This window comes from Venturia canescens, chromosome 8 (assembly GCF_019457755.1).
Source record: "Venturia canescens isolate UGA chromosome 8, ASM1945775v1, whole genome shotgun sequence".
NCBI lineage: Eukaryota > Metazoa > Arthropoda > Insecta > Hymenoptera > Ichneumonidae > Venturia > Venturia canescens.
The window spans coordinates 20,305,598-20,321,597 of NC_057428.1; the positions used below are offsets into that span (position 1 = coordinate 20,305,598).

General features: G+C 35.2%; 1 protein-coding gene across 24 annotated transcripts in view; it reads right to left on the reverse strand.

Moving 5' to 3' along the window:
* Positions 1-673: 673 nt before the first annotated feature.
* LOC122414649 (serine/threonine-protein kinase MARK2-like) overlaps positions 674-16,000 on the reverse strand; it is a 55,266-nt gene continuing 39,939 nt past the window's right edge. For 14 of the 24 annotated variants that reach the window (XM_043426119.1, XM_043426138.1, XM_043426140.1 and 11 more), the window contains 4 exons: positions 15,625-15,713; positions 6,370-6,411; positions 5,339-5,450; positions 674-5,057 (listed from right to left, as the gene is read on the reverse strand). In XM_043426119.1, the coding sequence (XP_043282054.1) occupies positions 4,839-5,057; positions 5,339-5,450; positions 6,370-6,411; positions 15,625-15,713 (462 nt within the window). In that variant the 3' untranslated portion in view covers positions 674-4,838. Of the gene's footprint in view, positions 5,058-5,338; positions 5,451-6,369; positions 6,412-7,371; positions 10,216-11,778; positions 12,337-15,624; positions 15,714-16,000 lie in introns of those variants that run through there. The other 10 variants (XM_043426141.1, XM_043426142.1, XM_043426125.1 and 7 more) reach the window with 7 other exon arrangements.

Below are 16,000 nucleotides of genomic sequence, written 5' to 3' on the forward strand. Positions count from 1 at the left end.
AATTAATGTAACAATTTTGAAAGAGTTTTATACGCTAGATGTCATTGAATAATCAGAAGCGATTTCCGAAGCCGCGTTGGCATCGTTCGCTGTATCAAGGAGTAAGTCGACAAAAACTGGAGGTTATTTATGGCAGCGGAGCTGACGATTGCCATCGGATGAAATCTTATCGACACACGTTACTTCTTGCTCAGGCTGAATTCTTTGTCGGAATATTGTTTCTAAAATTTCTCAACTTTATTCCTTCGTCATTAATTAATATATTTACTCAACTGAATGGCACACAGGACTCAATTTATGTTGTGCTGAAGAACGACTAATACACTCGTTCGACGTACTTACGGAAACTGATGGTCAATATAATACATAATAATTACGGCGTTGATCATTCAACTGACGCGCGTAGTCACTGGACTCGTGACGTCACGATTCAGGGCGATTGTGCGATAAAAAACCCTCTACAAAGGAATGTTTTTTTTTTTTCAACTTTACGGTAATAATAAAGAATATTCCGATGAATAATTCAGGACAAAATAAAAAAAATATCAATTCTCTTACCTGTGGCTGACATCGAGTCCGGTTGGATGTGGAATAAGTTGTGCGGAAACACTATGCGGAATATAGAACGCGTGAAAATTCGTAATACACCATACACACCGAACAGGAGTCACGATTAGAAAACAATACGTGTTACCATTTTATTATAAACGTTTCTTTTTCATATTTTTTTGTTCTGCTACATTTTGGCTAGATACCGATCACCAGAAAACACTTAGCAAAGCTGTATGTACTTATCTACAGAACTGAGGTGCGTGTGCGTGTGCGTGTGCGTGTGCGTGTGCGTGTGTGTGTGTGTGTGTGTGTGTGTGTGTGTGTGTTGTGTGTTGTGTGTGTTGTGTCGTTGGTTGATATACGCGCTTATGGGCGATCAGTTTTTAATCGCAAAATTGAATAATAAAATTTCGGCTGTTTGATTTACAGCCAAATTCGAATTAGGATGTCATTGTTTTGTCATATTTTTTTTAAACGATCCCTCTTTTGGTTCTCGATGCGAACAACGGCACAAATTTCTACTTACACAATACCGAAAGTTCGCGAAGAAGGATATTCACTGCCCGCATTCGAAAACGTCGAGAAATAATCATGTCTTCTCTGCTCCTCCGTCTTTTTTGTTTTCTTTTTTTTTTTCAACATACTACGAGTAATGAGTGACCCTTAATTTCCATACGATTTTTCTTTCTTCCTTCGTCCAAGTATCGTGATAGTTCCTTTTTATACATTAATTTTTCGAAGCAAGCACAATCGCAGGATGGGCAGGGGGAGTATGTATATTTTTATAATCAGATAATTATCATTTATCTAACGTGTTTTTTTCGTGTACGTTGGTGTGTATGGGGCTTTGTTTCTTCATCTTTATCTTCTTCCGCTTCTTCTCGTGTTACTGTGTTTCAGGGATTCATAATTAATGCTACAAGGGTTCTTATCTCGTAACACTAATAATAATAATTATAATAATTATAATGATAATCATAATAATTACGATTATTCAGTATACATATATGTATATCTATGGTCGCCTCTGATTGGCACGACGGCATCGACATTTTTCGACATCACGTTATTGTAATCGCTGCTGCTGTTTTTTTTTCTTCATTTTTTCGAACGCTCGCGTCAATCTTGAAATTGTCCATGTGTCTCGTGTATCGTACCATAAATGACAATATATGCGGATAATTAATGGAAATAAAATGTTTTTTTTTGTTCATCGTTTCTTTTTTCGTGTCTGCTTCCATATCTCGTTTTCTTTCTTCTCTAATTTCGCGTCCATCAGTGACGTATTATCACCGGATAATCTATTGATGGTGATTCGTTCAACTCTTTTTTTCGTCAAGTTTTCTTTTTTGTTTTTTTTCTTTTTTTTTTTTTCGTTTCTTCATCAATGAGCATAAAATTATTATCTGTATATCATGGGCGTTTCTCTTGTTTCCTCCCATTCGATTTTTTTCGAAATTGATGCGTTTGATAAAACTTTTTCCTATTTTACAAATTTTATCTCAAATTCGAGAATTTAGTGATAGGATTAATCCGAAGGTTTGTTTTTTTTTCTCTTTTGGAACTATACACATTGTTACATCCAAGGAAAATAAGTCCCGATGCCACTGCTCGTTTCTATTTACGTGCGTGCGTGTGTGTGTGTGTGTGTGTGTGTGTGTGTGCATGTATAGATATTTATGCGCTCATATGCATGTAAAATTGCACATACAAACATATATTTATATTTATACACTCGTTCTGCGTGTTTTTCTCTGTGTTTAGTTTTTTCTGTTTTGCACATTCTTATTCATCGGAATTATCGTCATCTCTAGTGTGTTTTATGAATCATTCCCGAATCGTTTAAACTCGAGACTCGTTTTCTTTTATTTATTTTTTTCTTACTAAGAGACAGCTATCATCGATTATACTTAGTTTCTATCAGTCGTTTATCGATTTCCAGCGCTCTGTACTGTGACGAAACACGTTCTCGTCAAATTCTACTCCTCCATCTCTTCTTTTCTTCATTCGTTCGAGATATTTTTTCTTCAATCGTACACTTGAGAAATTTGCTCGGCATTGATCGTAGCAAGATTATAGAAATGTGAAAAAATCAACGCGTTTGTGTAGCTCGTAAATAAATTATTCATTGCCTAATGTATTAAAACGTAGTTTTTTTTTCTCCTCGTTTGTTGTTGTTGTTGTTGTTGTTGTTGTTGTTGTTGTTGTTGTTGTTGTTTTAGTTTTTTGTTTTGTTCAATCGCGTCTTCATCCTCATTAATATTAGGCAAATATAAAACGTTTTTGTGATCTTCTTGTTGTTTGTTTTGTTGATGTTTTTATTTCCGTTCGTAGACTCCGCTGTTCCAGTGTGCACGTGCAACTGCATTCTTTTGAGACTTCTTATTTGTTTTTTCTTGTTTCATTCTCTTTATTGGTTTTTAACTTTTAGTACCTTTATTATAATATTATATACAGCGCGACTCTAGCCTGGAATTTGTCACTACAAACACTAGAAGTTTTTTTTCTTTTTAATATATTTTCTCCCGTAGCTTCATTGTTGTTGTTTTAAATTAATCTTATTTCCATCGTAATTCCATTTACTTTTTACTTGTTGTCTGAAAATTTATATTTCCTTCGAGAGCCTGAAGTCGAGTAATAACAAATATGCAACTTGCTGATGAAAGGATAAGGAGGTTACGATACAGCCAATTACGAGACCTATATTTATTATTATTAATGGTTTTCATTTGGGTTTTCAATCCTTAAATATCCGCATTATAAATAGCAGATCTTGGCATTTATCGAAGATTATTCATCTCTCGTTATTTTTTTATTCAATTATCTCTCGCATACCGCTCGCAGTTTTCATTTTTACCGTGATAAATTTAAGATTAGTATTTGCTATCCGCGCACGAGAATATCGAGTAGAAGTTTGTTTCTTCTTTTCAAGTTTTTTGTCTTTTTTCACCAAGCCCATATGCAGCATTTCGAAAGTTTTATTTTCCTACGGTCTTGCTTACGTAACCGTCACACTAATGGTTTGTTATTGTAGAATAAACAAAAAATGGTAATCATAATAAACATCGTTATTATTCACTGATTCAATTCACTAATTGATTTGTGACGGTTGACACTGGCGTTAATGCGTATTTGTGTATTGGTGTTGCTCCTTCGTGTGCATATTGAACATAATAAAATGACATACGAATTTGTTTGAATAATGAAGAGAAAAAAAAATCCCATCGAACTCGCACCACGGATTTGATCGTTGCTGGCATGATTTTTGTCTGGCATTAGATCTTGGAACAATGTAAATGAATAGCGAAAGATTACGAATGACTGACGAATCCAGCGACAGTGGTTTAAAGTCTTGAGTCACTATTTTTTTTCGATCAATCCTCCAATTCTCAATTCGACAGTTCAAAGTATTTGTTGAGTTATCAAAAGACAGATTAGGATTGAGAAAGAGAGAGAGAGAGAGAGGGAGGGAAAGAGAACGAGATTGGTGTTGTTGTTTTTATAGTAGTAAAAACGTCAAGCGAATAATACTGCTACGAACTGTGAACCCTGATCCCGTAATTCGATTGTTTTTTACATGTTTTTATATGTAGATGAGAAAAGTTTCTTCGTGTGTGTTGCCTCGTTTCAACATTCGAGGACCGATCAAAAATCTCTTTACAAAATCGAATTCCTTCCACTGTTTCGCGTCGTTTTTTAAAACTGTTCCTCGGTCATAACGGTCGTTCGATTTCCTCTTTTATTTTCTCAACTCAACGAAACGCATCTCTGCTCGAACATAAGCTTCCCTCGATCATTCTCTTTTTTCATGTTTCACCCAATTGCGCCTTTTTCGAGGAAAACTATGACAAATTTATCTCATGAAACGGTTCACCTTGTTTCTTTGCTGTTTTAGTCTCGACGACGAAGTAGAAGCGATGAATCGATACCAATTATCCAAGATCGTCGAAAGCTTGTCGTGGCAACATCGGGGAAGCTCGAGTTTCAACTTTCATTCCCTCACCATGATCATTTCTCTCTCTCTCTCTCTCTCTTTCTCTCGGTTGACGTTGCTACTCTCTGCGTGTTATTGTTGGTTGCTTGAATTATTGTTTCAAAGGTGTGTCGTGTGTGTATATTTCATTCCATTATTGATTCCGCTATACGAATATTTCACGAGTGTCGGATTCGGAATCCGAGTCCCAGACTAAGCACGAGTAAAATTCCTCAGAGTTCGCCACTGATTGAGAAAGATCACGTGGGGGTTATGGGTTTACTTGATTGGCCAGGGTGCCGGAAGCCGGCAGTCACAGCTTGAGCTCGTTTGCGATTTTACTCGCGATATTCTTGAAGCCTATCGACGTGCCCAAAATCCGTTTGAAGCGTACACCGTTCAGTGATAAACGTGGCAGTTTGCATACTTCTATCTCCCATTGTACTTGACTGTCGGTTGCCGCATCCCCGTGCGAACAAAGCAATAAAAATCTCTCTCTTTGCTCGTATTGACATTTGTTAGCGTCGAGAACCTGCGAACCGAAACGACATTATCGTAATAACAATTCTATGCATTTCAAAAATATTTCATTGGCGCGTACGAAAATTGACAATCCGATCAATTATAATTTTTTTTCCCCCAATACTGTCAACAGTTTTTTTCATTTTCTATTCAATTCACGTGCGACGGTTCCATTCATTTGCGGTAAAATCATTGTAAAAGCGAGTGAATAATTTCATTATTTTTACATTTCTTCATTTGTTTTTCTAAGCTAAGTTTACTCTCGTTCTTAAAGAATCAAAATCTTGTTACCTTTCGTATTTCGGACATGATCTCGTTGGGATCTCGACTGCTGGTAGTCCTCATGCTCCATGTAAAGCGCAGGCTACGGGGCTTTACTTGTTCGTCGTTAGTGGTCGCACCACTGCAATAACAAAAATATCTTAAATCCGTTCTTCCTTGAGGATTAATGAGTTGAAACAATAAACAAGATTCTCGGTGATAAGGAACGGGTTCTTTCGATTTTCGTTTGTTTTCCAATCTAATAGAATTGTGACGAACGAGTTCGATGCATTTTCTTTGTATTTTCAATGAAGCATGCTGCTCGTCATGCAGAATATTCGTAGCTTTCATCGGGGGGAGAAATGAATATTCCAGAGTATTTATAAACGACGAGTGAGCGATGTCGATGTGTAATGAAGTGAGTGTGTAAAAAGTTAATATACATTGATTGTGACAATTATAAACGTGAGAATCTATTCGAATATCAATATTTCTTTATCCGACAATTTCATGATGCATTAATTTTGCATTCCTCAACGATTCGTGCAAATGGGAGGCACACACATATATATAAATATAAATATAATGAAACTTTATGAAAAATTTTATTTGTTCGATTGCATAGATACTAAATAGACCGAGTATTTATTAAGATCGAGGGAGTTTAAACTTTGGTGTGTGTGTGTGTGTGTGTGGTGGGGGGGGGGGGGGGGGGGGAGGGCGAAATTGCTACGTGGATTAAATAAACGAACGAAAAAAGTTGATGGAAGAGGCAGTGTGATGAGTCGAGAGGAATGAGAATCATGCGCAATTCTCTGTAGCAAATGTGTCGTGAACGAAAAAAAAATTAAAAAAAAAAAATTATCAATTCAAACACATTTACAGAGTAAAAAACAATTAGAACGAGTACAAAATACGGGGCATCGTCGATTGATCGTTATGGAGTGAAATATTACGAGATTTAAAAAAAAAAAAGTAAAAGAATTTTATGATTAAAATAAAATGAATGAATGAATTAAAAGTTAATGGTTTTGTGATAAAAATGGTATGCAGCAACGTACCTCACTACTGGGTGCTTGGGAGGTACGGAGGGATCCATGGGGCTGAAATAACAAAACAAAGGCAATTGCTAACAAACACTAAACTCGATAAATGAATGAGAGTTCAGCTAGACATAATTCTCCGTGATTTTCAAATGTTTCTTTCATTGAATTTTTTGGCTCAACGATGTTGATACCCATTGCATATCCATACGTGAGATTTTTTTTGTTTTGTCTCTTTTTCATTATTATATTCACGAAGCGAATGATAATTCAGTGTATAAATATCATCGTCGTTAGCACGTTTCAATGAGGTGTGAATATTGGTATTGTTAAGACTAATTTAAAACAATGACGGTCATTTGATTAATCGTAAGTTTACACAACACATTTTCATTTCTCATATTTATACTCCATTTATTATTCATCCTCTATTCACCGATTATTCCCATATTATTATTTCACTCACGAGATGTGCAAGGGCACCAAAAGCGAGTAAATTTTCAAAACATGAGAGCAACGTCCACCGTATTTATATATATATAGATACACATATATATAAATTGCGGATTTTTATGCGTGTTATACATTAACTCATTAGACGTAAGTAGACACACGATCGCGTCGGCGTTTCACTTGTACATTTAACGTATAGATATATAAATAATTATATATAAACTATAATTGTTGAAAAAAAAAATGAAAAAAAAAGAACCAGACTGTTATAAAAATAAAGCTATAATAGTTTAGAACATCGCCATTGCAAAACAAATAGTTACATGCATTACAGTCACGAGATAGCTTTTTGTGTATAGAAAAAAAAAAAAACTATGAACAAGAAAAAGAATTCCTTCGGTTCTCTGTTACTTTGATACAATAACGAAACGGTCTCTGCACTCTCTCCCTCCCTGTGTCTCTTCCACTCGCTCTCTCTCTCTCTCTCTCTCTCTCTCTCTCTCTCTCCCTCTCTCATTTCCAATATGCATATGAACAGGTTTCCGGAAATAAAATCGGTACAACATGTACAAGACAGTTTTAAAATATTTATTATTATGAAATTATTACTATTATTGCTTCTTAATATTATTAAATAATAATTCTATCCTGCAAAAAATTTCGTTGCCTCATTCACTGCTCTCCGTATGAGACCTTGATATTTTGCTTTCGATCATTCTCTATAACCGTGTGTTCGTTTTTTTGCTATTTTATTTCAATTTCAACTAATCGCTCTCGATACACACGCGCACAAACACACACGCACGCGAAAACACACACTCGCATACAGGCACGCACACACACGGACACTAATTCACGTCTGTGTGTATTTATATATACATACACATATTTATTAACGCGTGTGCTTTGCGAATAATGAAAAAAATGAGGGCGAACAACGAGACGAATAAAACAGTTGGATATTTATATTGAAATTTTGCTAAAGGCACTCAACGTTGGAGAGCAGAGAAAAGTTAACAACTCGTATACAGGTATATTAACGTTCATATTTATATACCATTGATATAAATGTTTTCTATTCGTTATTTTTATATATAATATATATTGTTCTAAATTATTTAATATCTTTTTCTCTTTCTCTCTGTCACGCTCTCTCTCTCTCTCTATCTTTCTTTCTCTCACTTGTTACGCACATCGATCTACCGGATGGCCGTAGGCATTTCTCATGGTTTCTTCTCTTTTTGTTCGTCTATCATCGGTTTACAAATATTTCTTGTTCTTCTTTTATTTCTACAATCATTCATGCACTTTTATTACAGTAAAATATATGAGCGGCATCTGATTAATCATGCTACCGGTTGATCAAAGGAGAATAGAAACGTACTAAAAAAATGGAGATAAAAAATAACGAATTCTGAAAAACACTGAAAACGTTGGTGTTTCTTTTATTGCTTATTAACGGACATTTGAAAGTGAAAAGTTCTCAGTAAAACGAAGCGGATTACGCATTTTGACAACTAATCGCCTGTTCGGTCGACCAACCGGTGACGCACGCCGGTTGCATCATCCTCATTGTTCTATTCGATTTATTTTGTTAAAATTTTGTTTTTGCTCTCGAAATTTGTTCACGGTTCGAGCTTTCTCGTTGTCAATCGAGCTTTCGATTATCTCATTATCTCTCTCTCTCTCTCTCTTTCCTGATTCTTTTCTTTCTCGTTTTCAATCGTTCTCCGATCGCGTCTCACTCCTCTGCCATTATATTTTATAATCAAGGATATTGGAAATGATGTACATCGAGGTTTATTCGCCATCTCATTATCAATTTCCCCCATTAAACAACTGGGACGATCTCAAGCGACGTTTCATTCTCGCCCTTTTTTTTTTTGAATTTTCCCAAGGCCTCGAATAACCTCAAGCTTTTACAAACAGTTATTTGTGCTCGTATGGGAAAAATGAGACTACCATCGAAAAGGAAAATGATTAAATACCCGTCCTGGGATCCTGAGATTTGGTTTTTCCAATTTGATATGCCGTTAATATATCAGTCATTGGGATCATTCGTTTTTCTACTTCGTATATTATCGTCTCCCCACGATTCCTTGCCGATTCGAGGCGATCGTTAAACAAATCAAGAGAAACGGAGAGAAATCGTAATGAAACAGCGACACTCGTGACGTCATCATATTCGAACTCTCAAGTTTCCCCCTAAAATTCTTTAATACCTATACACAATCTCTTATCGGTTATTAGAATAAGAAAATAATGCAAAAACAAACGCAGTTTAAAAGTGCTATTGGAGAAGAAAAGTTGTATGAACACATCCCAACAGAGTGTTCGAATTTTGTTGTATAATTCTCCTTATCTTCTGGCGTGAAGTTATTCGTTAGAAAGAAGAATGAAAAATTGAAAAAAAAAAACGCGGAAAAAATATGAAAAAAGAAATGATGATGCGCGTCATGAGGAAAGAAATAAACATAAAGGGCCCATGATTCATAAAAGTTTGAAAAGAAATTGATATATTCTGCAAGTGCTACACGTCAAAATCATGTGTATAGTAAAAAGTAGCATGAACATTTTTCATAGTTTCTTTACTGAATAATGAATCCGTGCGGAGCACATTTTAAATCGACATATTCGATAGAAATTTGTACTCTCTGTAAAATTCATGAAAATACCACACGTTAAGCTCTTGATTTCGTTTGAAATTTGACAAAATAATACGAATATCAAGGAAAATTATTTTTTTTTTCCGCGAGTAACAAAGTAAAGAAACGAGTCTATGAAAAATGTACAAACGATCTACATCACAGTCGAATATAGAAAAGACAAAAACGGGAGGCTACGAATTTCGGTAATTTCGAATGGTCAAAATAACGAGAATAATTAATAAGAGAGAGAAAAAAAATAATAATATTCATCGTTTTTCACACACGCACACACTGATTGTGAGAAGCACGAAATTGATGATTAATCGTACATGAGTTGGATAAATACGTCGCGACTGTCAACATCCAAGTCGTATTTTATCTCTTTTCTCTTTTTTTTTTCTTTCATGTTTCAATTAATACATATTACTTGACCACCAGTCGAGTGCACGTGTTTTTTTCACTTCATCTTTTTCATTTTCTACGCAAATTAAATACTACATGATTGTGAGAAGAAAATAAAATGATTAAAAAAAAAAAGAAAGAAAGAAAAGAAAAAAACAATATTTTCTCATAAATGTGTGTTTGACGATTTTCGTATGTTTGTTTGTTTGTTTTTATTATTTCGTTCATTTGCTTAGGATCTCGTTAATTAATGCAGCCACTTTGGCAAGATTGCCGTTGCGTGAGAGATATCCAGTTTGTCGATTGGTCTCATTTCGTCTCGGGGTAAACAAGGCGATGCTTCACCTTTCACTTAGAAAACCTGTCAATGCACGGATTATTATGTTTTATTTATTCAACTCTTTCAGTCACATTTTTTAATTGTTTTCTTTTTCGTATCTCATTCGTATATTTTATATTGAGAAAAGCTCGTCAAATTATTTCATCGTTTATGATTCAATTACAATCTCAACATACTGTAAAATGAAAATATACCAATGTCTATGTACACAAAAATCTCGTTACAAAATCTCTAGATCAAAATAAGCGAGTCACAAAAACTGCATTGATCAGTGACTTCAAGACGTACGTAAGAATAATTGCTTCTTGCGCTAGGGTGAGTTTAATAAATTCGACCGATCGTTATCCAAAAAAATAAGCCCGAATGAGTGATTCGATAAACAAATAAGTGAAAAACTCAAGAAATCTATTACCGAAAGGTAAAATAACAAGGGCCAAAAAAGTAAAAAAAAAATTGCCTAATTCTCTTGAAAAAAAAAAAAACAAAAAAAGCAAAAACAAAAAAAATCCTAAATCTCGGGAGTTGTAGAAGCGACTCGATACTCGATAGCCTGATGGGGTTACGGACGAGCTGCCACCTGCGTGAATTCGTAATCAAAGCTTTGGAGTCTACGGAATCAAATACATTTGTTTTCTTCTCCTGTATACGCGTACGGTAATACATGAAAAAAGTGGATGAAATAATGGAAAAGATAAAAAAATAAAATAAATCCAATGACATGTGGTGAGTAGTAATGAGGAGCTGTTTCTAAACGATGAAGCCGATTGCCAAAAAAGAGGGTGGGGGGGGGGGGGGGGAGGAGGGGATTCCATATCCAAGATGTTATAAAGATCGTTACAAAATCGAGACACGTTCTAACGAGGAAACATATATTCGATTATTCGACGATAAAAAAGGTCGGAGCGATACAAAAATACGATTAGAGGTCTTGGTTACAAGGGTGGAGAGAGATACGTGGGGGGTGGAGATGAGGGGGCAGGTCAGAGCATAGGGAGTTGGATAGTTATTTTTTCTTCTCATTTTTTTTTTTTGCAGATCGTGTAAAATTGCATGGGTAAAATGTTCGAAGCGGACAAAAATATAGGCAGGAATATTCGGAGAGATTGTTTTACGGTGGTATAGAAAAGAGGAAAGGCACAGAATTTAGTGTGCTATTGTCTAAAGTGCGTAAGGCGACACCTCCTGTACATCATTATCAGGAAGACATTAATTTTGAATATATTTAAATGTATTTATAATATATATATATATATAGATATCAATTACTCGACATCAATCGATACATGTAGCTGTCTGTGAATATCAGAATATATTATAATGACGTAAGGTGTCTGCATGTATCGATTGAATCGTAATTAATATTATACACACAACTCGGTATGTGCTCTATGTGTTTTTGTATATTACATAAATATGCCTCGTAACTTTAATCAATGTCGAAGATACAAAAGTCATTGAGAGAGATGGGAAATGTAACGTGAAATAAAAAAGAAAAATTGCAAAGAAAAAAAACAAGAGAAGGAAATAAACCATAGAAATAGAAGTCTCTACTCTCAAGCACACTCGCACCACAGAATAACTGAGCCAAAATTGTCTTTTCTCCTCTTTTCTTTGTTTTTTTTTTTTTTTCGTCTCGGTTTTATGTTAATCTACATAATCGTTCGATCTACTCTTGTGTGTTCTATTTCATTCACCTTGACGTTCTTGCTATCGGTGCATCACAAAATTCATTGAGCGTCGGGATAGTAACACACAAAATTGTTGCACTTTTCGAAGTTTTCTATTTGTCTGTATCGTTAACTTTTCTTTCGTATTTCTTTTTGTTTTCAATTAAAATTAGTGTTATTTATTATTTATTGTTATTATAATTATCAATATCATTATTATAATGATGATTATTATTAATGTTGTTATTATTAAGTGTTTCTAGGTGTGTTTTCGAAGGTCGGGGGGTTGTGAGTTTTTTTTCGCCAGGTGGCACAGGGCGAGGGGCAAAGGGGCAGAGGGGAGAGGTGTCTTAGCTGCGTTAACGCTCCACACATAGCCAGCGCGCATCGTGTATTGTTGTTTACCGCGACTCGCGTCTCTATGGCCTTGGCCATCGTGGAACTTGAGACGAAGCCAATCTACTTGGTTCAAGTCCTGCAGCATAGAGAGTAAATATATACCGATTTAATTGGTTTGCTCTCAAACGAGAAAAATTCGATAAAAACAAAAAGTATTAAAAACAGGAAGTAAAACAATCGAAAAAAAAGAAACAGGAATATTGAAGGAAAAAAAAAAAAAAAACAAATAAATCAGTGAAATAACAAAAGATCATTTCATTGATGCAACAATGGCTATGCTGTGTAGGCAGTCTGACCGTAGAAAACACGATTACCGAAAATCTACTCTTCCTCGTTTTATCGTTCCCATCGAACAACCGGAGAAAAGGATCCCTCGGCTTATTTGTAATCGGAAGATTTTTTTTTTTTTCATCGACTGATGAGAGTACAGTGACCATTTCGTGAAAGACAAAAAATAATAGAACTCGCTCTAGTTTTGGTTTCTCTTCCGGTAGGCTCGACATCGATGACTCTCGTTATTCTGTGGCTTTTTTCCGGCTCATTCGTATGCGCTTTATGTGTATATATATATATATAGATTCATTTATTCGTTCAATTATTCATATATTTATATACACATACCCGACACTCGGCCACACTGTAATGCTGTCAGAGCTTGCAGCTTTTTTTTATTACGCACATGTCATTCGCACTTTTTTCTCTCTGTCACACACTTCCTCTCTTTCTTTCTCTCTCCCTCTCTCTCTCTCTTTCTTTCTCACCCTCCCTCCCCCCCCCCCCCCCGCCCCTCTTTTTCTCTCTCGCTCGAAGTATCCAACAAACTAAATCCCATACAAAATAACAAAATTTTTAAGATCCATGTATGTATACTTGTGTGTGTATTAACGCCTCGCTGTGTTAACATTTCATTTGATTTTTTTTTTTTTCTCGGAACGAAAGGATGCACAATGAGTATATGCGAGGTTGACCTGAGCTACTTTTTTTTCATTCATCTATTAACTTTCACTCACGCTCTTCTTTCACACATTCTCGTTCGTTTCTTTTTTTCATCAGCTCCCTCTCTGTATTCAAATTTTCCTATCGCTCGAAGAGATCGCTGTTCTGTTTTTGTTTTATTTTTTCTTAATTTTTATTCCGTAAAGTCGCTACTACTGGAAATTAGTTAAAATCGCTTTGGGAAAACAATGATTTACGATTATACCATCGAGTGACGAAATTGAAATAATTTAAATGAAAAGAGAACTAATGAGGGGAGAAGAAACTCAAAATTCTACTGCCTATGAGAGACGCTTTGAATAATTATTCTCGACAAACTTTTCATCCGTTCTTACTCGAGTGGTTCATTTTTTTAAGCAGTAAAAATCGAGGCGTATTTCCACACTGAGACACGACTTTATAATTCCGATTCAAGAATTTAACGATCAAACGCGTGCTTATTCGTAATTTTCGACGTTCGAATCAACAAAATTCCGAAAGAACTTTTGCCACGAAACTCTATTAGAAAAATAAAAAAAAAATTAAAAAAAAATCATCAAGCTATGAAATTAAAACATTAGTCAGAATGAAACGTGATGCAATCTCGTTTCACCAATGAAACAATCTGAACACCAATTCGTTCGTATCCCTCAACAGAATCTTCGCGAGTGCCCGTACAACGAAACAGACAAAAAAGTACCAACCAAAAATGAACCACTACTTTACGTGATAGAAAAAAAAACGGAAGGGAATGACGGAAAAAAAACGCTTTCCAAGCAGGTATACTCATGGGAGAAAACAGAGAGAGAGATAGACAAATATAGACGTGCGCGATAACGTTTTATCTCAATTTCAGGTCGTTTGAACGTTTATTTTATTAAAAAGTTTGAAAGAATAACTTATTAAATTAAAATAGTAGTAAATCTATGACATTGCAAAGATTTCATAACATAAGCTACATAGATCAGTATATATATTCATATATATATATATATAGACACACACATATATATACAAATACATATCGTACATGGCTTTCACTGATAATGGTCGCTGCTAGCTCATCGGATTTACAGCGAATTCAACGCAATTCCGTATACATAAAAAAAAAAAAACAAACCCGTTTCTCTTAATTCAGTTGAATTATGTATCAAATTAATAGAAAATCAATATAAAATAATAATAATAATAATGGTAATACTAGTAATGATAATCAGTACAAGGCCTTCCAGAATTACATAGTCATTGTGCATCCTTAAAACATAAACATCGTAAATAGCATGCATACACAACGTACATAATACGAATATATATATACGAGTACATATATATTCCTTAGGATTACGATCGAAGGAATAATTACACGTTAACAAATGCATCTGTTTGATTTGTTGGTTGTTTTTATTGATTGTAGAGAAGAAAAAAAAATGAGACAAAAATTGGGACGAGATTTCATGCATAAATATCGTATCGCTAAAACATGCCCCCGAAATATATAAAGCTGCCCTTTTTCAAGCTCTCATTGTACATGACATTAATTATACGTGTATTCATAGGAATTCGGTAGAGTATCAATTATTTGAAAGTTTCGTTTGGTTCGTTCGTGAGAAAAATTGAGAATTTCGTCTGGCGAAGCTTTGGAAAGTGTGTGGCCGGACAAAATTTTCATGCAGACTTGGTACTTGGTTATTCTCAAGCTCAATTTAGGATCGTTTACTATCGTACGTCGATAAAAAGTCACGATAAGAGTGAAATTTATTTTCGATTGTTAATAATCTTTATGAATACGAAACGATTGTGTTGGTTGGAAAAACGTTCACAAGTACCGGGTAAAGCGGTGAGAGAAATGAATTTTTAAATTCCAAGCAGCCGCGAGAACGTTTGTGGAAAAAAGTTTCTGAATCGAGTGATTCGTTGGAACGAATGAACATTGAGTGCTCGATTAGGGTATTGGGAAAGTTGGAGCAGCAGTGATAGAAGCCCCTATCAGGATCACCCCTTAATCGTTTGAAAAAGGAAGGTCTTGGGAGAAGGGATTTGAGAACCGGAAATGGATCCAATGCAGGTTAAGCTCGATGTTGAAATATTCGAGATAACAACACGACTTGGTAACATTATTGAGCAATTTACGATTTATAATTTAGTATGGAAAAATAAAAAGTATAAAAATAACAAATCCGGGAAGAAAAACACACACAATTGGAAAGGGACAGCTATTGACACACGACACTGGCGCGTATTCTATGACGTTAAAATTTAATAAGCATGCCGAGAGATGTAACGATTATCGCTTACATGGTTAATCAATAATAAACGTCAACGAGAAAAATGGTTTATTTGTTTTTCATTGAAAGATTATTTGATAAATTTGAACGTTTTGAAAACTCACCGTTTGGAGAACCTCGACGAAAGTTTGGAGAAAAAGGATGGCCTCGCTAGCGGGCTTATCGCATTCGTGTCCTGCGTATGTGTGTGACCCTGTAATTTTGAACACGGTTCAGTCCAACTAGACGCGATTTTTTGATGGCTCTTCGCCGATACGGGAGAATAAGAGGAGAATCATCGAAACGTTTTGTACTGCTTTGGCCAAGAGTATTGAGAACTGTCAAATGCTTCGGAAAAAAAATGATATTTCACCGGTTCATTTTTTCGTCATTTCAAATTTTTCGTTTCCACAGCAATCGGATCGAAAAATAAGGACGCGCTCAATACTTTTGGCTACAGCGGTAGATCGAAATAACGTTTCTCAATGAAGCTGAGATACA